Genomic DNA, 23,834 nt, shown 5'->3' with positions numbered 1-23,834 from the left:
AGTTGTCCTGTATCAGGATTACACAACACACTTACATTGTGGAGGAACAACTGGGTAGACACAAAGTTGTCCTGTATCAGGATTACACAACATTGTGGAGAAACAACTGGATAGACACAAAGTTATCCTGTATCAGGATTACACAACACACTTACATTGTGGAGAAACAACTGGATAGGCACAAAGTTATCCTGTATCAGGATTATAGGACACACTTACATTGTGGAGGAACAACTGGATAGACACAAAGTTGTCCTGTATCAGGATTACACAACACACTTACATTGTGGAGGAACAACTAGATAGGCACAAAGTTGTCCTGTATCAGGATTACACAACACACTTACATTGTGGAGGAACAACTAGATAGGCACAAAGTTGTCCTGTATCAGGATTACACAACACACTTACATTGTGGAGGAACAACTGGATAGGCACAAAGTTGTCCTGTATCAGGATTACACAACACACTTACATTGTGGAGGAACAACTGGATAGGCACAAAGTTGTCCTGTATCAGGATTACACAACACACTTACATTGTGGAGGAACAACTGGATAGGCACAAAGTTGTCCTGTATCAGGATTACACAACACACTTACATTGTGGAGGAACAACTGGATAGGCACAAAGTTGTCCTGTATCAGGATTACACAACACACTTACATTGTGGAGGAACAACTGGATAGGCACAAAGTTGTCCTGTATCAGGATTACACAACACACTTACATTGTGGAGGAACAACTGGATAGGCACAAAGTTGTCCTGTATCAGGATTACACAACACACTTACATTGTGGAGGAACAACTGGATAGGCACAAAGTTGTCCTGTATCAGGATTACACAACACACTTACATTGTGGAGGAACAACTAGATAGGCACAAAGTTGTCCTGTATCAGGATTACACAACACACTTACATTGTGGAGGAACAACTGGATAGGCACAAAGTTGTCCTGTATAAGGATTACACAACACATTTACATTGTGGAGGAACAACTGGATAGACACAAAGTTGTCCTGTATCAGGATTACACAACACACTTACATTGTGGAGGAACAACTGGATAGACACAAAGTTGTCCTGTATCAGGATTACACAACACACATACATTGTGGAGGAACGACTGGATAGACACAAAGTTGTACTGTATCAGGATTACACAACACACTTACATTGTGGAGGAACAACTGGATAGGCACAAAGTTGTCCTGTATCAGGATTACACAACACACTTACATTGTGGAGGAACAACTGGATAAGCACAAAGTTGTCCTGTATCAGGATTACACAACACACTTACATTGTGGAGGAACAACTGGATAGGCACAAAGTTGTCCTGTATCAGGATTACACAACACACTTACATTGTGGAGGAACAACTGGATAGGCACAAAGTTGTCCTGTATCAGGATTACACAACACACTTACATTGTGGAGGAACAACTGGATAGGCACAAAGTTGTCCTGTATCAGGATTACACAACACACTTACATTGTGGAGGAACAACTGGATAGGCACAAAGTTGTCCTGTATCAGGATTACACAACACACTTACATTGTGGAGGAACAACTGGATAGGCACAAAGTTGTCCTGTATCAGGATTACACAACACACTTACATTGTGGAGGAACAACTGGATAGGCACAAAGTTGTCCTGTATTAGGATTACACAACACACTTACATTGTGGAGGAACAACTGGATAGGCACAAAGTTGTCCTGTATCAGGATTACACAACACACTTACATTGTGGAGGAACAACTGGATAGGCACAAAGTTGTCCTGTATCAGGATTACACAACACACTTACATTGTGGAGGAACAACTAGATAGGCACAAAGTTGTCCTGTATCAGGATTACACAACACACTTACATTGTGGAGGAACAACTGGATAGGCACAAAGTTGTCCTGTATAAGGATTACACAACACATTTACATTGTGGAGGAACAACTGGATAGACACAAAGTTGTCCTGTATCAGGATTACACAACACACTTACATTGTGGAGGAACAACTGGATAGACACAAAGTTGTCCTGTATCAGGATTACACAACACACATACATTGTGGAGGAACGACTGGATAGACACAAAGTTGTACTGTATCAGGATTACACAACACACTTACATTGTGGAGGAACAACTGGATAGGCACAAAGTTGTCCTGTATCAGGATTACACAACACACTTACATTGTGGAGGAACAACTGGATAAGCACAAAGTTGTCCTGTATCAGGATTACACAACACACTTACATTGTGGAGGAACAACTGGATAGGTATAAAGTTGTCATATATCAGGATTACACAACACACTTACATTGTGGAGGATTACACAACACACTTACATTGTGGAGGAACAACTGGATAGGCACAAAGTTGTCCTGTATCAGGATTTGGCATTAAGACACATTTCTTCCCTTTAATGATAATCTCTGTAGTATCGGTGACAGCTATTGGTTTAGACAGATCAATCGTCTTGACATCCTCCGTTACTAAGGGTTCTTGTTTGACAGTTTCTACTACATACTTCTGTGTTACAACTTGGTTTTCTGTCTCTTCATTCATATTTTCTTTACCTAAAAAAAGTAAATTACATATAAAGTACACACTGGAACAAAGTCATAAAAATCCCTGCAATAACATATATCACTTTTATGTCAAGTCGATATATAATCTCAGCTTCCTAAATATTGCTCTGACTATATATACTGCTACATCAACTTATAAAGTAAAAAACTCCAACAAAATGAAAATATAGAAAAAGACAATCTGATTAACAGCAACATGCATGGCTTATTAATTCAAAGTCACTGTGAACTGTAAAATTACTATTAAGGACAGGACCTCTAGAAAAGCAACACCTACATCTATGTCGCATTTTCCACAACTTTTTTCACAGGCAAGATGCATTTTGTAACTGGTTTTAACTAGAAAAGTGAAATATGAGTTTTACATGTATTTTCAAATGATTTATCACCTTACCAGTTGTGATATCTGATGAATTCTCTACAATTGAATCAACATTTTGGTTTATTATTGAATCCTGTGAGGTCTGTTCATCTGTAGGTACATCCTCTCCCATGTTAATCACATTGACATGTAAAGTTTTAAAAGTCTCTAAATCAGACTTTTCCTCATTGGCTTCTGACACCAGATCACAATTATCCTCAACTTTAACTTCAGAATTTTCAGCCTCCATAATATTAGACTCCTCCTCAATTGGTGCTGATTGACAGGTCTGTCTTTGGGCAGATTCTAGCTCCCCTGGTGTGATATAGATAGTATTGTATTCACCCCTCACTTCTCCTTGTTCTTCAATGTCTTGTGTCAGGTATAAGGAGCCATCACTCATTTGAATAGCACCAGAGTTTATCATATCTGGTGTGATATACATTGTTTCTCCTGTTTGCTCTAAATTACCATCAAAAACTGAAATAGAAATATTAGGATTATCAAAATAGATATATATGTATCTGTAATGTCATTGATTGAAATCACCGAATTATGTAGTGATTTTAACTGTTTGATCTCAGATGTACTTGTACCAACAATGTATTTAAATTTTAAAACATTAAATTTCAGTTTTTTGGTTGGTACTAGATGATTGATCTTTTGATATATTTTTTTGAATAGGAACAAATTTGAATCAAAGTACTGGTATTCAAAACATGCAAATTCACTGGTTAAGTAAAAAACTTATTAATTGACAAGTTCAAAAATATGGAAATCAGTTTGACATATATATATACATACAGAATTTATTTTTGTGGACACAGATAGCATTTTTGTGGATATTTGATTTTGTGGTTTTGCTTATCTCTGCATAAAAATCTATAGAAAATATGCATGGGGGTCTCATTGGGGGGTTCTGATCCCGGATCCTGCTAACTGTTTTGTCAGATTCCCGTATCCCGCTTACACTATATACATGTATGTAAGCAATTCTCATTTTTTTGTCAATTCCCTGGTCCCGCAAGACCTCATTTCCCGTTTTCACGCCACAATAGTTTGACTTTCACGTGTCACACTTACAAAAAATCTGCAATCCCGCGTCACGCTTAGACCCCAATAAGACCCACTATGCAATTCGTTGGAACATGTGAGTTCATTGATCATCTGTAAAAAAAACACTAAAACCATGGTTATAAATATTGAAAAGAAAACAAATATAAACAAATTTAGTTAAAAATTAAATTTTGGAGTTTTGAATGTCAATTACTTGTACAATGTACATGTATGTATTTTCAAAACAGTAGTCTACTGATTGAGTTACCTCCCATGTCATCATCAGTTACTTCCTGTACAACAGTTACACAGGCCTGTCCTTCAGATACAGGAACATCAGGTATATCCTGAGTTAGAATCTGATAATGTCCTGATGTTTCTTGTTCTTGTAGAATTATCTTTGCAGCATCCTCCAGACTTAAACCAGTAATAGTGATGGTCCGATCTTTATTGTCCAAGTCCAGTCCAACAGTCTCTTCGGCTGGAACCTCATCTTCCATGATACCAGACCCTGTTTTGTCAGACACATGTGTTTATGATGTAGCAATGACAACTGATATACATGTCAGATCTTTATCATATAGATACATGCAATGTTCATACATGTACACAATGTGTCAAATAAATATTTTGTAATATTTCAGGAATTGCATGTGCTCTTCTACCATTAAATCTTGAGTCAATACTGTTAACTCTAATGCAATTTGGATGTAACAAAATACTGTTGTTGAAGAGTTGCCACCGTCAATTTTGATTTGACGGTCGCAAATCTCCTTTTTACTGTCTCCGCTACGCGTCGCCAGTAAAACTGCATTTGCGACTGTCAAATCTACAATTGACGGTGGCAACTCTTCAACTACAGTACTGTTATTCCTTAATTCAGATAATATTAATAATATCTATATTACTGGTTGGATAATGATGTCATGCCCCCACATGCAATGTAGGTTAAATGTACCTTCACATGTTAGGTTAAAATACTTTGTAAATCTTCTTAATATAATGATATAATTGGATAATAAAAGGGGAATGTGTCCCTGTGTCCATGGAACACGGATGATGCCCCAACTTAAATACAATTTAGTAATAAAGGGCTATAACTAAAGAATTGTAAATCTTTCAGGTGATGCTAACCAAATTTGTACTTGATCCGAGTGTTGAGGTAACAAGTTTCATATTACTTTGTTGTCATGGTTGTGACAGAACGTAAGTAAGAGAATGTAAATGAAAAAAAAATCAGCAATTTTTCTATTTGTAATATATAAAGAGGCATAACTTTGGCACATTAAAAAGACAGTTACTAAAATTGAAATAGACTTTTAGAAATTAGAAACTGTTAATTTTGAAAATACCTTACCTTTAAAGGTAGATATAGATGATAACATCTATCCATTTTGTCACAAAATATGAACCATGCATATATGATTTCAAGCGAAGAAGTTAGCAATAATAGACTAAATAGAGCTTGAATAGGGTTCTGAGTCACTCCAAACATAGAATTTCAAATGGCATTAGTGCCTAAGTGGGCGAATAATACGCTGCTTAAAAAATTATCAATTCAGGCAAGATATCAGATAAGTTCCAAAAATATTTAAATTCCATTAAAAGAAATATTTTTTCAACTAATGACATGTATGAGATTAAAAAAAAACTTCAAAATTAGTTTCTCAAGTTCTCAAGTTGTAAAATTATTTGACCCAAGAAATAAATTGTGCACGTAAAATATTAGTGATAAGTGTATTACAATTTACTTAGCATTAATATCGGTACGAAGTCACCTATTACAGTAGAAAAATCAATAAAAAATAATTTTAAAAAAATCAGGAAAATTGTCATTGTACTCATGATCTCAAAAATCGGGAACAAAAATTTGTCGCTTTTTTTAATTCCTGCATTTGCCGGGAACGCAGAAATCTACTTCCTTCTTCCAGTCTCGTTTTCGTGAGTTTTTGAGTAGTCTAGTAAAATATAGGAACTCAAGGAACGCAATACCAATATTTCATTTTTCATAATTCTTTGTCTTTGATATGAATTAACGTTACCTGATGCATTGCTTTTCTTTGTTTACATAGATCATGACATCATAATTTAAATAACGTCACAAGTGAAGTCCCTAACAACAGAACCAAAATCGGAAATGTTATGGTATTTCTGTTTCTTTTTTTTTTTAACGAATATGAAAGTTACCAAAAAAAAATTCATACAGACTTCGTTTCCACTCACTGGTAATGACTGCCTCGTATTAAGTTTTTTTTCTACCCAAATGAAAGCAAAAAATATATATATCATGTATATATGTTTGTCTAACTGAACAAAAAGTATTTTGAGACAGTCCCTAATGCCAATCTGGAGATCTGACCAAAAACCCATAACGCCTTCATAAAAATGTTTATTTCTCTGTATTCATATAGATCTCAACCAAATACTTTTTTTTGCAAGACCGAAAACCCTTCATCAAATAGACTGATTGTGTGAATGGTTTGCAAAAAGTGTAGAATATTGAAGTCGGCAAACTTATTTTGGTCAAAATTCGTTTTAAAAAATGGCGGCCATTTCATTTAATCTTCGAGACTGTCATTTATTATTATTAATTTTTGCAATTATCTTCAGAACTTAAAACTCCACAATCCTGGTTTATTTACTTTTCATTATGCGATGTTTGATTAAGAAGAGTCTTCCAATCGACTATTTGGATGAAAATAGTTGTATGCAAATGACCCTTCAACGCGGAGCGGTTTTCGGGCAAAATATATCAAGGAGGTGAATGAATATTAATTGGTGTGGTTGTTTGTTTGTTATAAGACAAAATTTTCATTTGAATACTTACAAATACAATTAAAATATCACAATTTAAGATAAACAAACGAAAGACAAGTGTTCTTTTGATGTATTCGACAGGAAACCATTTGCAAAATAGTGACGTCACAAAATAAAGAATACCACTAATACCACTACGTTATTTGGTAAATTATACACAACAACGTATCTTTTGATTTTAAATCAAATCAGAAGTCGATTACTAGTAAGGAGTCTAAGGACAATGGACTTCTTGTAACAATTTAATTTATATCGTTCACAAATTCATAAAGTAGGACATTTTCTCATGATTTGCTATATCCTTTTCAATTTTTGTAACTACTGTAAACTCATCAGTTCCATTTCAGTGTCTGTTCAGAGACATATAAATACATTTACATGTCTCTGGTCTGTTGAATAAAAATTGTCTATTATTCTCTACTGAAAGTCTTTGTTGTCAGTGATGTAGAGTATCCGTGAAAATGTTTGTTGAAGATAATTAATAATGGTATGGATTTATTAATTTCAGCATTCTCTAAATGGTAAGAACATATTGAAACAATCTTTACCTTTAAAAATAAATATTCTACAGTGTTTTTTTAAACAATTTTAGATCATTTTACTCCTCAGTTTTTCCGTATAAACGCTTTTTTTTTATTCCGTACACCGTTCATGTCTGCAATCTAATTGCATATATTCAATTATCCTATTTTCCACTAATATTCTATTATCATTTGACTTTTGCAGCCCATTATTCTCGTTTCTTTATATGTTTCATTATTTTCCTCTATACATTATTTATCTAATCTGAAAACCCCTTCCAGACACTCGACAATATTATTTTTTAATGTGGTGAAGTTATGATAGGTCAAAGTACGGCCTTCAACACAGAGCATTGGCTAATATTAAACAGGAAGATAAGCTTGAAGGGTTCCAAAATGATTAGCGTAAAACCATCCAAACAAGAAACCAACATTCTTATCTATAATAAAAAAAATACGAGAAACATCTATGAACCATATGAACAAACAACAACCATGGAACATCAGGTTCCTGACTAAGGACAGGTGCAAACACATGCAACGGGTTTATACGTTTTAAAAGACAACAACCTTCATCCTAACCTGAAACGATAGTGTTACATCATGATATAGAAAGAGACACTATCTAATCTCAATTGCAATGGTTTAACTCATTCAAAAGACATATTGTAACGTGTAAACCCGAGCAATCAAATGGTCTAGTACTTAAATAGACAAATCACAGTTTCCTAAGTATATCCTGAAATATCAATCAGAATCGTTATTTGCAAGTCACTCCAATATTAAACAATGATAACTAAAACACCTATGTATAGAACTATGACACAAGAAACACTTGCAAACGCACTATAAAATGGTCGATTTATACCACAGCTAGGTAGAATTCAGTTAACAAACATACTTTTCAAATCTATCTTTGTACAACACAATGAAAGAAATATAAGTCAAATGGCACTGTCAATCTGCACAGCGCAATGAAACAAAACAAGTCAATGGCAGTATCAATTTGCACTATTTGTCAAATTGATCACTAGGTAGCAAAATGAAAGTTATCCTACAATCACTTTAATATAACAATAACAGAATATTCCAATATGGCAAAATGAATTATTTACACTAGACACTAATCAAATCAACTAACCCAACTATACTAAATAAAGTATCAAATCGAACACGATATATTTCCACAGTCAAACAGCTTGTCAAATGGCTAGTCAAATGGCTTGTCAAATAGCTTGTCATATAGATAGTCAAATAGCTTGTCAAATAGATAGTCAAATAGCTATCACTTATTTATTCCTTGAATATATTATTAGAATTCCGAATATTAGAACTATTATTAATAATCCACACTTCACTTGGAATTCACTACTTTAATCCAAAGCACAAATTATACTCACTATTCACACTATATGAGAATTAATTGTAACCGCTCAGAATGGCATATACATCGACACTGAACTGATTTCTGTGCGGTCTTATATACTACCTAAATGGACGAGTCCAAGTCCCAATTTAAGGGTTGTCAAGAAGGTTTACTTATCACATGACTTAACAAGTCTATTATCAATAAAAGGGGTGTTTCAGTACTTAACAAAGGGTGCTCCTTATTTAGGAGGAAATAAATGTAACAAATGAACAGATTGACATGCTTTAACCCTTTTCACTCCCCGGAACTATTGTGTACAATAACAAAACAGGTATTTCCGTGACAATATTAACAAAAACAAGTGAACGTACACTTTACGAATAAATTTGATCAATGAGATGTAAAACACTATCAGAAAGACAACAGAGACATAGGAAAAAAATCAGCCAATAAAATAACATTAAAAGGTAAATAATTTTGTTATAAGGTATACATGGAGTATGGAAATAATTTGTTGTTCATATTCCGAGAACAGAAGTTAAAATTTATCGTCATACTCAAAAGTGGTAGGTATTAAAATAGTGAGACGAGATAATACTTATTGAGTAAATATTTAATAACAAAAATGCATTAGAAATTGTATAGACAGGCCAAATTAACACGAAAATACGTTTTGAGAGTACTCGCAGTCACTGAAAGCAGGATCATATATATTGACATAGATATACTGTTCCCAGCTAAAAGCCAAAAGCAATTATTAGATGTTCTTTTCTAGTTTAATTAAACATATCTTATTTGTATATATAGGTTACTTTCTTGAAAAATGCTTGATGCACTGATAGAAAAAATAGACGAGGAATGAAGCTTTTGGCACAATTTGGAGTAATTTATCGTAATTTGCATAGCTGATATATCAAATTTCTTAACGACATTCATTTAAGTAGGAGAATGCATGCATGAAAAAAGAAAAAGAAATGCAAATGTACAAATGCTAACGTTCAATCAACAATATGTCGACCTGTACGTAGCCTATTTTGCAGGTTATTTTCCATTGTGCATGTGTACAATTGAACAGTGTCAACCATGAACAGATTCAGTCTTTAAGTTTAGTTTAATAAACTAAACTATAACGGTTCTGTAGTATTTTAAGGAATATTTATGGTATACCGCCTTCTTGGATTGTACTATCGCACTCAGTCTAATTACCAAAGTTGCACAAATCTGAAATGTGAAATTTTATTGGTTAGAAATTTATTTATATGAAGAAAACTTGCTTATTCATTGCATTTTCCAAAATATTAAAACAAATACCAAAAATTTGTGTTTTAGAATCATTTTTTCAACTAAGCTATTTAAAGGGAGATAACTCTTTTAGTGGAAAAAATATACTGGACCGATAGGGATTTTTTTTAATTTTTACTTGTAGCAAGAAAACAAGTTCGGTGACACCATTTTGTCTTTTTATTTTCTTAAAACATAGTATGAAACCTATCTTCTTACAATTTATTTCAAAATTCTATCACATAGATTTGATCAAATTTCTTCATATGCACAAACATGTGTTTTTTTCATGATCATTCTAAGCAAATTTATGCAATTTTCAACGATTCATAGCTTGAAAAATAGAACTTTTTTATTGTATTTTTGAAAACAGCATAGTCAAATCTTCATTTTGAAAAAGTTTAACAAAATTCTATCTCAGGGAAACTTTTACCTATGATCTACCTTAAATTACAATATAAAATTACCAAAATTCGTTTAAAATTCAATTACAGGTGTTTTATAGAGAAGATTGTTCACATGAGGGAAACACATAAAAGATTAAAATCTCCCACTTGTTCTCTTGGCATTCCGACCAGAATCCCTTGAACACTTAACGATTTTGATTTTCAAATTTTTGAAGCATTTCCCCAAATTATATATTCACCAAAGAAATTTTTCAAGGGCATGTTAGTTACTAGTATACGACCAAAAGTACTTGATTATCCGAAATTTCAAATAATTCAATATTTTTTTTATGTACATTGCATTTGCTTAAAAAAAAATTGGACGACTTTGGAGCATTTAGAGCTTGACATTTTTACAGAAAGGTCTTTTAGTCGGTTCACATAGAGCATTATCCTATATTATAAAACGTATGTTAAATTGTTGATGGAATAAAAGATATTCGGTCCGTGTTACACGGACCATATTCCGATATTATTAATATTGAAATTTTACATTATACTTTAAAGGAAGTATGGTAGCGAAAATTGGAAAAAAAAATAAAACTTTCAAAAGATGTAACTCACAGTGTGATACGTTCAAAAATATGACAGAATATGATAGACCACCGAGCTTGTTCCTGAGCTACAGGCTGTAAAAAAAAATGACACATTTTCAAGTTGTATGGAAGATACATAGAAAAAGATTATTATGTGAATGAAAAAAGTCAACAAATAAATAGAATAAAATTGAGAATGAAAATGGGTAATATGTCAAAGATACAACAAACCGACCATGCAACGTGTATTCAAAAACCATCTACAATATACTTCATTTAATGTGTACTCTTAACATACACCTAGATATCATTAATATCTCGGTCGACAGAGCTCTAAACATTTAAAACCAACGTTTTGTGTATATGCCTGCGCAACCGAGAAAGCGAAATCAAAAGAAATTGAGAAATCGGGGAATCGAGAAATTGAGAAATCGGGAAATCGGGAAATCGGGAAATCGAGAAATCGAGAAATTGGGAACATTGTCAAGAATCAGTGCGGTCGACATTGCGCATGCGTGAATGCAGATACCCTACATGATACAATCGTTATATAGAAGTTGTATGGAAAATAATCTTTAACAGGCGATATTCGATTTTCTTCTCAGTTCTTTTCTTCACTGTTGAGATCACCATAATCTTAAATATGTCTTCTTTTTAATGATATAAATTATTTTAAAATAATGTTTAAACTCAATGCAACAAATTTAGATTTTTCATAAAGGGATGTCAAATGGCTTACATTTGCCGTTATTCTTGCAGAAAATGTCCTTTTTAGGAAAAGTGGTCAGTTTTGAAAAAATAAATAAAATACTTTTACTGATGACATACCTTACCTGTTGAGACCAAGAGAAAGATGTAAAGTTATAGTTTAATGTGGTGTAGTTTTTTTTAAATTGGTTATTGTCTACTTGCACCAAATTTGATTTAAAAGTAGGCGATTTTAAGTTTTTATTCTATCAATTTCTATTTGACAACAGGATACATTGTTTGTGTAAACAGATAGCAGCCTGTTACACAATCTTATTTATACAGTCACGCTGAGACATAATAATTCATGTGATATAGTGTAAACGACGTTAGGGCTGAAGGAATTACAAAACACTAAATAATATTAAATTCACGTTTTTATGATTGAATTTAATTATAATCAAAGTTTTTGTTTGTGTCTGTTTTCACGTGCTTATAACCGATATTAAATAAAGTATGAGGATGCAACCGTAATTTAAAACGCATTGTATTAAAAAGATGCACGTTCAGCTGAGTGTTTTATCAATACACAATCACTTTTTTTTTTATTAATGAGATTAAATGGCTTCTATTCATATTTGGTAATAAAAAAAAAAGAAGTTCAGCAGTAGCTGTATTATTGCATATTGTCTATGAGACAACTCCCCCACTGACTATAGTTGCATTTTAATTGGTCCTTTTGGCTCTTTTTCGTAACAATACTTGTATAACCTTTTTAATGCTATTTTTATCACGATTTCAATACACAATCTTAAAGGAAAACAATTCTATTTCGTCGCGATTTAACAGTGCATAAAACAGTATATAGAATACACCACTGAGTTCGACAACTTGATACGGCAAGTTAAAATCAGATAATAGATCTTTCATCAAAACTAAGTTTCTGTTTTTAATTTCCTAAAACTAAATATACGAATAATGTGTGCCCACAATACATTAGAAAGTTAACACCTTTCAAGACACATTTTACCATGATGATATAAAATAAAGAAACTTGTTGATGACTTAAATAATCGAAACTAACATATATCTCTAAATACAACAGTATTCTTGTATAAATTGAAAATAAACTGCTGTTTATAAAATTGCTTTGTCATTTTATTTCAACACGGAGCTTAGTTTCACACCGAACAGCAAGCTATAAAGATTTAAAGATAAATTATCCACCAGTACACATCTAAAATTTTTTTTTTTTTAAAAACAAAGAGATGTGGTATGATTGCCAATAAGACAACTATCCTCCAAAGTTCAAATGAAGTGGACGTATTCAATTATAGGCAACCGTACGGCCTTTAACAATGAGAAAACACATACCATATAATCGGCTATAAAAGGCCCCAACAAAAATAAAATTATTCAATTGAGAAGACTAACGGCCTCATTCATAACAAAAGAATTTACGAAAAAAATTATGACAGACATTAACCAACAACACTTTATTTTACTCGAGGAATTGTGTTGTTATCCGCACTCAAAGTATACTCTTAAATTTAATAATTATGAACTGTCAATGAATGTTTGAAATGAAATAAAATGAAAGACATTTCGAATTCTTGAGGTACCAGTTATAGATAAAGGAAGATGTGGTATGAGTGCCAATGAGACAACTCTCCATCCAAGTCACAATTTGTTTAAGTAAACCATTATAGGTCAAGGTACGGTGTTCAACACGGAGCTTAGTCTCACACCGAACAAGCAAGCTATAAAGGGCAACAAAAAAAATAGTAGTGTAAAACCAACGGTTTAATGTTTATAAAAAAAAATTAGAAACACTTGTGAATCACATAAACAAACGACAACTACTGGACATCAGATTATATGAATAAAAAAAGAATCGTAAGACAACAGACTTTCAGCCAATTACATGTGAAATAGTTGTACTAAAATTTCAATTACATTTCAGTCAGTTTGATGCTCAATTCATTTTAAAAAATAATATCTATTTTTATTTATATGCATCTTACATTTACCAATTGAGATCAAACATCGCGAGACGTTTCAACTAGGCCTTATAATCTTCTTTAGAAGTCCCGGGTTTCAACATAGATCGAAGATCCCTCCGGCCTTCAATCAATTTAACAAACTGCAACAAAATACAGAAAACATGATTCGAAATTATCTTATAGATAACATCTGGTATTGGTTTTAACTGAAATTATCTTTACAAAACAGCGGGTGTTCGACCCCTCAATTGTGCGTCTTATCGCACATGTCAAATTATCAAGTAACCCCATGTGGAGCGAGGATGGGTTATCGTCCTTGTCGATACAATTAATTGTTATCAAATTGAGTTATCTCCCTTAAACCGGACAGATTCTTGGCAATGATCGGAAAATCGAGAAAGCAAGAAAGCAATAACGCGAAATCGAGAAATTGATCTCACGTTTACACGTTTTGGCGTTTGTGTTTTTGCTTTCTTGCTTTCCCGATGTCTCAATTTCCCTATTTCTCGATTTCCCTATTTCTCGATTTCCCAATTTCTCGATTTCCAGATTTCTCGATTTCGCTTTCTCGATTTCTCGGTTTCCCGATTTCGCGTTTGTAAAGTGAAAGGAGAAAACACGAAAACGCGAAAAGGTGAAATGGTACATCCGGGCCACCATACCAAACAAAATTGAAATATATGTTTTCTATTATTTCTTGCTTTCCCGATTTCTCAATTTCTCTATTTCTCGATTTCCCAATTTCTCGATTTCCAGATTTCTCAATTTCGCTTTCCCGATTTCCCGGTTTCCCGATTTCGCGTTTGTAAAGTGAAAGGAAAAAACACGAAAACGTGAAATGGTGAAATGGTACATCCGGACCACCATACCAAACAAAATTGAAATATATGTTTTCTATCATCGGCGACAAAGAAAACAAGTTTAATATGAGGATGGATAATTCTTGATTTCAGTTACCCCAAAAAGGATAAGCAAATCCTGCCCAACAGGTGGCACTCTCCTGACGTTCAAAGCAAAAAACACGTTAAAAAGTCCAAATAAAGTTCGAAATTATTAACCACTGAGGAACCGATATTCCGTAAGATTTGTCAAATATAGCCTAATATATGAAAAAAAAAGATGTGGTATGATTGCCAATGAGACAACTATCCACAAAAGACCAAAATGACACAAACATTAACATCTATAGGTCACCGTACGGCCTTCAACAATGAGCAAAGCCCATACCGCATAGTCAGCTATAAAAGACCCCGATAAGACAATGTAAAACAATTCAAACGAGAAAACTAACGGCCTTATTTATGTAAAAAAAAAATGACCGAAAAACAAATATGTAACACATAAACAAACGACAACCACCGAATTACAGGTTCCTGACTTGGGACAGGCACTTGTAATAATAATGCGGCGGGGTTAAACATGTTAGAGGGATCCCAACCCTACCCCTAACCTGGGACAGAGGGATAACAGTACACCATAAGAACGAACTATAAAAATCAGTTGAAAAAGGCTTAACTCATCAGATAGACAAAAAATACAAGTGGATAGTTATATTTTCCTGGGGTAAAACATCCTCAGTATTTTAAAGAAATGACAAATTTATAAACAAGTAATTTATAATTATAATCATATCAATGATGATTCATGTCACGTGCTGACTAATAAAGTCAAATGTAAATAATTCGTATTTATTATTTTTTGTTAAAATGCAAGAGTATAAAGAATGACTTAAATCAGCCACACCTTCAAACAACAATACACATAGATAAAACCAGATAAGCGCAAACATGTACAAAGAATATCAAACAAGGAACAACAAAACTCAAACACGAAAGCGCAATTGATCAATAACTAGTTCCTTTTTTTCATTCAACATCATATCTAGTAAAAAAAATATGAATTCAAAAAATAAACTTTAATTTTGAAATAATTCAAAACAATAACTAAATCAGCAATAATTTTAATGTGAATTTAACTGAATTCATAGGGTAAGGGTAAACAATTTGAGGTTAAGGCAATTTCCACTTAAACAAAAACCATAAAACATTCTAAGTAGAACTACTTGGATGAAACAGGATTAACCTGGTAAAATAGATACACATTATTTTAATTTTCTAATTATTATTAAATGTATAACGCATACAGAGATACAAACGATACACATCTCAAATATCCGTTGTAACTTCTTGAAAACACAAAGAGACACAATATGGATGGTATCATTTTAAAAATCTCTTATATCACACTAAATGTTTAGGTATTTAAATGTTATACTAGAATATCAGTAGTAATGGAGAGTTGTGTCATGGACAAATATACCACACCTTCTTTTTATACAGCTAGGAAGTAAATTCCAGTTTATTTGTTCATTCAGTCATCTAAATCGGATTAAATTTCAACCACATTATTGTGCACAGAAATAATTTGTTAAAATACGATTTAAACGCATATCTAGTGTCATTCATAGCTCAGGTAATTATGGAAATGGTCTGGATTATGTTTGTTCACCTTTTTGTCTGCGTTGTTTCAAAATGCACCATCAAACAGAAACAGCATGGGTATAAAGAAGCCCTATGTATGAATCAAGGCTTAACATCGGTTCCTACAGATCTTCCACACGATATAAAGAAACTTGATTTAAGTTATAATAGAATTTCTAATATAACAGAAGGCGAATTCAGCATGTACATATATTTACAAGAATTGATCATAAACAGAAATGTGTTAGAATGTTTAGATTCTTCGGCGTTCAGCGGATTACGATTGTTGCGCCGTTTATCAATGTCAAGGAATAACTTACAATTGGATACATCATATCCTTTAGGAGTGTTTAAGTCACTGTCTAATCTTTTGGAGTTGGATATCAGTAGAAATATGAAACATGACAGTAAAGGTAACAGCTCGTACAGGATTCCGGTGAATGAACTTGTAAATATTCAAGAGCTTTCCATAGACCTTGTAGCCCAACCTCATTTTGGTAACCATTTTCGTGATATGAAATATTTACAAAAACTACGATTCGAATTTTGTCATGTGCGGTATTTGCATAATCATAGCTTCAGTGATATGCCTGAAAATGTAACGGAATTACACATGTCAGCATGTTACAGGTTTGTTGTTATGGAAACCAATGTCCTTGGCCCATTTTCGAATTTAAAAACTTTGAATCTTACAAACAGTAATATACATTTGACTCGGGGCTTAAAAATATTATATCCTCTACAAAACAAAAACATGGATAATATACTGTTCAGAGGTATAACTAATTACGTTGCAGAACTCGATCTTGGAGCTGTGACTCTTACTACAGCTGACATGAAATATATATCTACAATTTGCGTAAAAACCTTGGATTTATCAAATAATGACATTGTTTCCATTAAAAATCAATCCCTGCTATCTTTCAAATTTCCAGAATGTTTTGAGAACATACTGCTATCTGGAAATAGATTTGCTTTGAACAACTTTGCAATAAACTTTTTTATATTCTTTGGAAAAATGAGAAACTTAAAGCTTTTCGATTATTCATATATGCCAATAGAATTCAATAATCCAGTGTATCTGAATGTGTATACAAAGGGTAATAACCAAAGTCTGATTGAAGAGAGAGAAGAGGGCGGTAGCGTTAATATCATACCAGTGATCATACCTCCATCTAAAGTAGAATATTTCAGAATTACACACATAATGGGTGTAAACGGAATTAAAAAAATAATAATGTTTCAAAGCCGTTTGAGGCATTTCGAATTATCCTATATGGATACATACATATTTCCGGAAATATCAATAGTTGGAAATAACCATATTCAATATCTTGATATATCGGGTATAAGTTCGGTGATAACTGTAGGAAAATTCCCGGTTTTGAAACACCTTAGAACCCTAATTATGAAAGAATCAAAACTATATGACGTCCTGCGAACAAACAAGACAATATTTAAATGGTTTCCTAACATACAAACCTTGGACATTTCATACAATTTTATTTGGAATATACCAAGTGATGGTTTAGGAGAGTTACGTTTACTAAAACATTTGAATTTATCTCATAACATGTTTGAAAGTGTTCCAGATGTCCTGATATCATTTGAAAGCATTATTGAGCTAGATGTATCGTACAATTTGTTAACAACTTTAAAAAGAAGTATTCGTAATTGGATAGATAAACAGTACGAAAAACATGGACAGTTTCGATTATATCTGAATAAAAATTCATTCATTTGTTCGTGTGACACTAAGGATTTTATATTATGGCTTTCCAATAATAAGGCCATATTGGATCAAAAGGGAAACTATACATGTTTGGTACCGGCAGACAACGGAAGAACTAACTATACTGGGAATATAGTGAACAGTTATCAGGAATATTTTGTGGAATGTGATGATACAATTTGGCTAAAAGTAGGAAGTTCTCTACTAGCATCTATAATATTCATTATAATCTGTGCCACTTTATGTTACAATTTAAGACGGCGAATAATATTTTGGTTTTACCGAACACTTCGCAGAATGCAAGAAGAGTCAGTAAATGTAAACTTTGAGTATGATGTATACGTTTCTTATTCAGATGATGGAACGCAATTTGTGAAAGAACTTACAGACACGATAGAAAATTGTGGATTGAAAATCTGTTGTGAAGATAGAGATTTTTTAGTCGGGGAGTCAGCGGCAGACGAAAGAGCGCGATCTATTCATGTAAGCAGACATATAATATTTCTTGTCACGCCTTCAATTGTCCAAAACGAGTGGAGTCGTTTTGAAATCGAGAGAGCAAAGTTCGAAAAATTGGCAAAAGAACTCCAGAAAATCATTGTCATTACACAGGGTATCTCTCTTGATGATATACCAGTTGAATTTGCAACAATCTGGAACAAAGTAAATCTAATAGTTTGGCCCGACGAGGAGGAAGAAATTGCTGTAGCATGGAAAAAACTTCTGCTTTGGTTATTTTAGAACTTAACCTTTATTCCGTATACGTTAACACTTTCGCTAGTAACATGAAATAATTGTTTGTTATGTACAAAATTTAGCTAATGTTAAATATTTAAAAAACGTAAGAATCAGAACCAAAACAATTGAAGAGCTACATATAATAGCCGAAATGACGGAAATTTTATCGAAATCAATGTAAAGTCAACTTTGCCCGAGGAAATTGTAACCTTAGTTTCTTTTTAATTAAACGTATAATTTAAGAAAGATTGGTTATAAATCATGTAAATGCCGAGCTGAGCTGGTAATACTCTCGGGTTAAAAAGTAATATCACAAAAATACTGATCTCGGAGGAAAATTCAAAACGGAAAATCCCTAATCAAATGAAAATCAAAATCGGAAACACATGAAACGATTTGATAAGAACTGCCATCTTCCTGACTTGGTACATGCATTTTCTTATTTAGAAAACAGTGGATTGAACCTTGTTTTATAGCTAGCTTAACCTCTCACTTGTATGATAATCGCATCAAATTCCATTATATTGACAACGATGCGTGAATACCACAAACAGACATAAAAAGTAAAAATGTAAAAAAAATTATAAAAAATTGGGGTACAGCAGTCCAAATTGTGTTTTTATCTTAATCACCAAAAAAAAAGCGTTTTTCTGGTTTACCTTCAGCAGTAACGCTTAAATCCGAGTACATGTATGTGAAAGAATTGTTATTAAAAATCAATTAGAAATAACAAATGGACAAAGGGAAGGCGGGCCTTATTTTCTTGAGAAAAATTAAAATTTGAACAGTACCATGACAATAGTCCATTTGCCAATTACCGATTTGATTCTGTTATTCCACACTTTTTAAACAAATTACCTCCCTTTGTCAACCGTAGACTGGTTCCATACCGTAAAAAAATCGCTTTTGGCAATGTAAAGCATGATGATGGTAAGGAAAGGTTCAGACAATAAAATTGAGAAAGGAAAAGGGGAATGTGTCAAAGCGACAACAACCCGATCATAGAGCAGACAACAGCCGAAGGCCACCAATGGGTCTTCAATGTAGCGAAAAACTCCCGCACCCTTAGGAGTCCTTCAACCGATTTGATTCTGTTATTCCACACCTTTTAAACAAATTACCTCCCTTTGTCAACCGTAGAATGGTTCCATACCGTAAAAAAATCGCTTTTGGCAATGTAAGGCATGATGATGGCAAGGAAAGGTTCAGACAATGAAATTGAGAAAGGAAATGGGGAATGTGTCAAAGCGACAACAACCCGATCATAGAGCAGACAACAGCCGAAGGCCACCAATGGGTCTTCAATGTAGCGAAAAACTCCCGCACCCTTAGGAGTCCTTCAGCTACCCCTTTAAAAATATGTTTACTAGTACAGTAATAATGGACGTCATACTAAACTTCGAATTATACACAAGAAACTAAAATTAAAAATCATACAAGACTAACAAAGGCCAAAGGCTCCTGACTGGGGACAGGCGCAAAATTGCGGCGGGGTTAAACATGTTTTTTTTTAGAACTCAGCCCCCCCTATACCTCTAGCCAATGTAGAAAACAAAACGCATAACAATACGCACATTTAAATTCTGTTCAGAAGATGTTACAAAAGAAAATGAATAAAATGACAAAAATACATAAATACATAAATAACAACAGACTACTAGCAGTTAACTGACATACCAGCTCCAGACTTCAATTAAACTGATTGAAATATTATGTCTTTATCATATAAATATCAGGCACAATCCCTCCCGTTAGGGGTTTAGTATCATACTTTCATAAAATATATGAGAAGAACATAACCCGTGTAATGCCAACAACTGGTTTTTTTTCCAAATAAATGTTTTTGTTCCGATGCGAAGACCCTATACGCGAATCAATATTAAAACCAAAATCTGCAATCTGTAGTGACCTGACAACAGTATCGTAACTATATCCATTCTTAATAAGGTCTAACCCTTGTTTAAAGGTTTTGAAAGCATTTGAGGTGAATACTGACATTTTTGTGCTTTGTAAAGAATATTACCAAAAAAAATGGATGTGAAATACCTGAACGTATAAGATGCCTGCATGTTGAGTTATATTTACGAATTATTTCCTTATACCGATGATAGAATTTAGTAAATGTTTTGACTAGTTTGTGATAACGAAAAGGCGTTAATTCAATGAATATCAATCATATCTTGGATTTTGCCTAACATTCTTGTCGGCTTTTAGCAGGATTCTGCCGGTGAGGATACAATTGGTATCAGAGCATCATTGTTGCCTTATTTGTAATGCATTTATATGCTTTACAATCTCTATGCTGGACGGACACCCACGGTTTTCTATATATTTGCATAAGCATGCACACATCTTAGTTACCTGAAACCATACATTTTATCTGTATATAATTAGCTTAAATGAATTTTAAAGAATCATAAATCCGTGAAATTATAAAGATTTATTGTAGAATAACTGGTTTCTGCCACCTAAGCATCATCTGCAATGCACGCATCCCTTGCAAGGCGAGTACACGTGCAATCAAAATGTCACAATAGGCCACAATCAATTCTGTCATAGATTAGTCGACTTAAAATATGCTATCTAAAGATTTATGTTCTCGAAAACAAGTCGCTATTGAGTTGAGACACAGACAAACTGTATTGGTGAACCATTATACAATTCTTGATGAAAGATGTTTACCGTAAAACTGATGTTTACGTAGTGTTGATATCTGGTTTTTTGAATAAATTTCAGCCAAATTTAGGCTGAAAGATTTCCAAAGTCGCTTGTAAAAGTTTTGTATTTTATTTCCTTGTACATCAAGAAACAAAGCCACTACGTCTAAAATTAATTGAACATAGGGTAAACTGATTTTGTTTACTTTTGAAGAAAATATGACAGATACAAAGAACAGTTAAATGACATTTAAGCAACTAATTTATAAATATTGATGCACAATACCAGTAAAAGCTCGTCTATAGATTTCAAATTGTTATCATGCGACAAATAGACAATCGCAAATAAGCCAACGGACCACTGCTTTTCGTCATAGACCATCCCACTTTAGTTTGACCATTGCACTTCAGCGTCACTATCGCACATCAGCGTCACTATCGAATCTCAGACTCCTACATATGCAATGTATATGCTAGGTAAAAACAGAAACGTTACATTTTTGTAATATCATTTATAACAAAAAATATAACAATAAGTTGATGGAATCGTTAGCTAACATAATTTTGAAGAGAACAATAACAAGATTTCTTTACTTGAATCAATATTATAGTTTTGCAGACACTTTTAAAAGGACGAGTGCAAAACTTAAGTTAAAATGTCAATACCGTGTTTGAACACCTCTTGCATTTTTTACGGCCTGGCACCTCCGTCACATCGAATTATTTAGACGTTGAATAAAGTCTTGAGGGATGTTGTTTCATTCCATGAACAGTGCTGTTCGGAGCTGCTCGAGCGTTTCTGGTTCATTTTAACTCTTACTCGAAGTTTGGCCCAAACTTTTTCTATTCGCGAAAAATCTAGAGACATTGCTGGCCATGACAACACACGAATGTAAGTTTACACCAAAACGTGCATTGAAATGTGTGCTACGTGATAACGAGCGTTGTCCTGCTACAACACGTGGTTAAAACGATGTCTTCGATCATATTCCTCGCAGTGAAAAGTAGGCACACAGTGAAGGAAGGGATAGTACATAATTAGTATAAGGTTAAACTCTAAAATGTTCGGGGCGCACTCTTACTAGTTCAGGGCATATACATGTTGAAAATATTCCGCACAGCCCTATGTTTTGAACTTTGAAAATATAGGAGTGCTTATCAACTTTCATGACCATTTTAGGATACAATTTCTTTTTAATAAAACTGCATAGTAAAAGTGGCACAGTTTTAACCGGCAGTTCCTATGGGAAATTTCATTGTCTGTATTTTAAAAAATGCAATCTATTAGTAAAGAAACAAACCATATTCTAGCATTACCAACCAGAAAATGGACTTGATATGAAAAAGGAAGACCCAGAGACAAAACACCACCATTCGATAACAAAAATCAAACGCTAGTTCAACAAACAATACTCAGGTAAGCAAAGATTAATCACCATTCCGTTACGAAAGACGCGTCAAATCATCTATATAGGCAAATTTACTACCCTGCGACATGAATCTAAAAGTTTAAAAACGAATGCACGATCGGCTGTGCATGACCACCTATTAAAAAGACCATAATGACAGACGAGCTAAAGACAAGTAATATACCATAATTCGCGAATATGACAGTCGTTATCCCTTCGTTTCGTGCGTTTAAGCTTTTGAAGTTGTCATTTTTTTTGGGACATTTGGTTTAGAATTTCACTCGAAGTTCAGTATTTGTGTAATTTGATTTCTTTTCTCAAATTTAAAATCGCACTCCAATAGCATATAATCAAATTTTTCATGGAATTCGATGTTTGTTATATTACATTCATTTCAATGCACTTAATAACAATACCAATATAGCAATTTAAATGAATGATTTGCAGTGTTTTAAAAACGATTTTATATTGTTTCCATGTATTAATTGTTAAAAAAAATAATTAAATGGGGATTTTTTGGTATAAAGTCTATAATTATGTAGATGTTCGAAGCTCAAACTTTCTGTTGCCTTACAAACGAAAATGGAAGATAAAAAAAAACAAAAAACAATACAAAATAACATGTTGTTGAAATTATAACAAAACGTTCAGTTACAGATTTTTATTCGTTATTAACCAATAATGAGCTTAAAATATATGTTTATGTCATTTTCTCCGTACCAAGTTAACAGTATTACTTATTGTGACCGGTCTTTGTTATTGAATCCAACGCAGTTTGGTTTAGCTAGGTTATTATTTGTTTACCTTATGACTGCTGTTTTGTTTATGTATACATGTACATTGATTAAACCAGATAAACCAGACAGTGCTGTATAAATATTTTTTATCTATTAAGATTAAAATATATTTGAAAAATGAGTTTTCTTGAAACTAAATTATAATTACAGTTATTTTTACATCCACCCACGCGTGCACACTAACTAAAACGGTCTTCAAACTGGACACTGGACGATCAATTATATTTCAAATAGCCATTTAAGACAGAAAAAAGAGAAAAATTGCATATCAAATTTTTTATTCACTTTTAAAATAAACAATTTTGGAAGGGAAATCCAGAACACATTTTACACATTGCTACG

General features: G+C 33.1%; 2 protein-coding genes across 2 annotated transcripts in view; one reads left to right on the top strand and one right to left on the bottom strand.

Annotated features, from left to right (window-relative positions):
* LOC134687992 (uncharacterized) overlaps nucleotides 1-6,738 on the bottom strand; it is a 119,591-nt gene extending 112,853 nt beyond the window's left edge. Inside the window, exons 1-4 of the mRNA XM_063548458.1 lie at nucleotides 6,662-6,738; nucleotides 4,276-4,530; nucleotides 2,997-3,443; nucleotides 2,360-2,590 (exon numbers count right to left, since the gene is read on the bottom strand). Coding sequence (XP_063404528.1) covers nucleotides 2,360-2,590; nucleotides 2,997-3,443; nucleotides 4,276-4,530; nucleotides 6,662-6,668 — 940 coding nt within the window. The 5' untranslated portion in view covers nucleotides 6,669-6,738. The remainder of the gene's footprint in view (nucleotides 1-2,359; nucleotides 2,591-2,996; nucleotides 3,444-4,275; nucleotides 4,531-6,661) is intronic.
* A 9,413-nt stretch (nucleotides 6,739-16,151) lies between these two features.
* LOC134686322 (toll-like receptor 4) lies at nucleotides 16,152-18,822 on the top strand. The gene has a single exon (XM_063545995.1). The coding sequence runs from the start codon at nucleotides 16,158-16,160 to the stop codon at nucleotides 18,630-18,632; it is 2,475 nt and encodes an 824-aa protein (XP_063402065.1). The 5' UTR covers nucleotides 16,152-16,157; the 3' UTR covers nucleotides 18,633-18,822.
* Nucleotides 18,823-23,834: the final 5,012 nt, after the last annotated feature.

This window comes from Mytilus trossulus, chromosome 10, assembly GCF_036588685.1.
Source record: "Mytilus trossulus isolate FHL-02 chromosome 10, PNRI_Mtr1.1.1.hap1, whole genome shotgun sequence".
Classification (NCBI taxonomy): Eukaryota; Metazoa; Mollusca; class Bivalvia; order Mytilida; family Mytilidae; genus Mytilus; species Mytilus trossulus.
Note: the sequence above shows the minus strand (reverse complement) of the source record. Positions and strands in the feature narration are given on the sequence as shown.

Bases quoted from the DNA above. Each gene is read 5' to 3' on its own strand.
- LOC134686322 (XM_063545995.1), top strand. From the start codon at position 16,158: ATGGAAATGGTCTGGATTATGTTTGTTCACCTTTTTGTCTGCGTTGTT.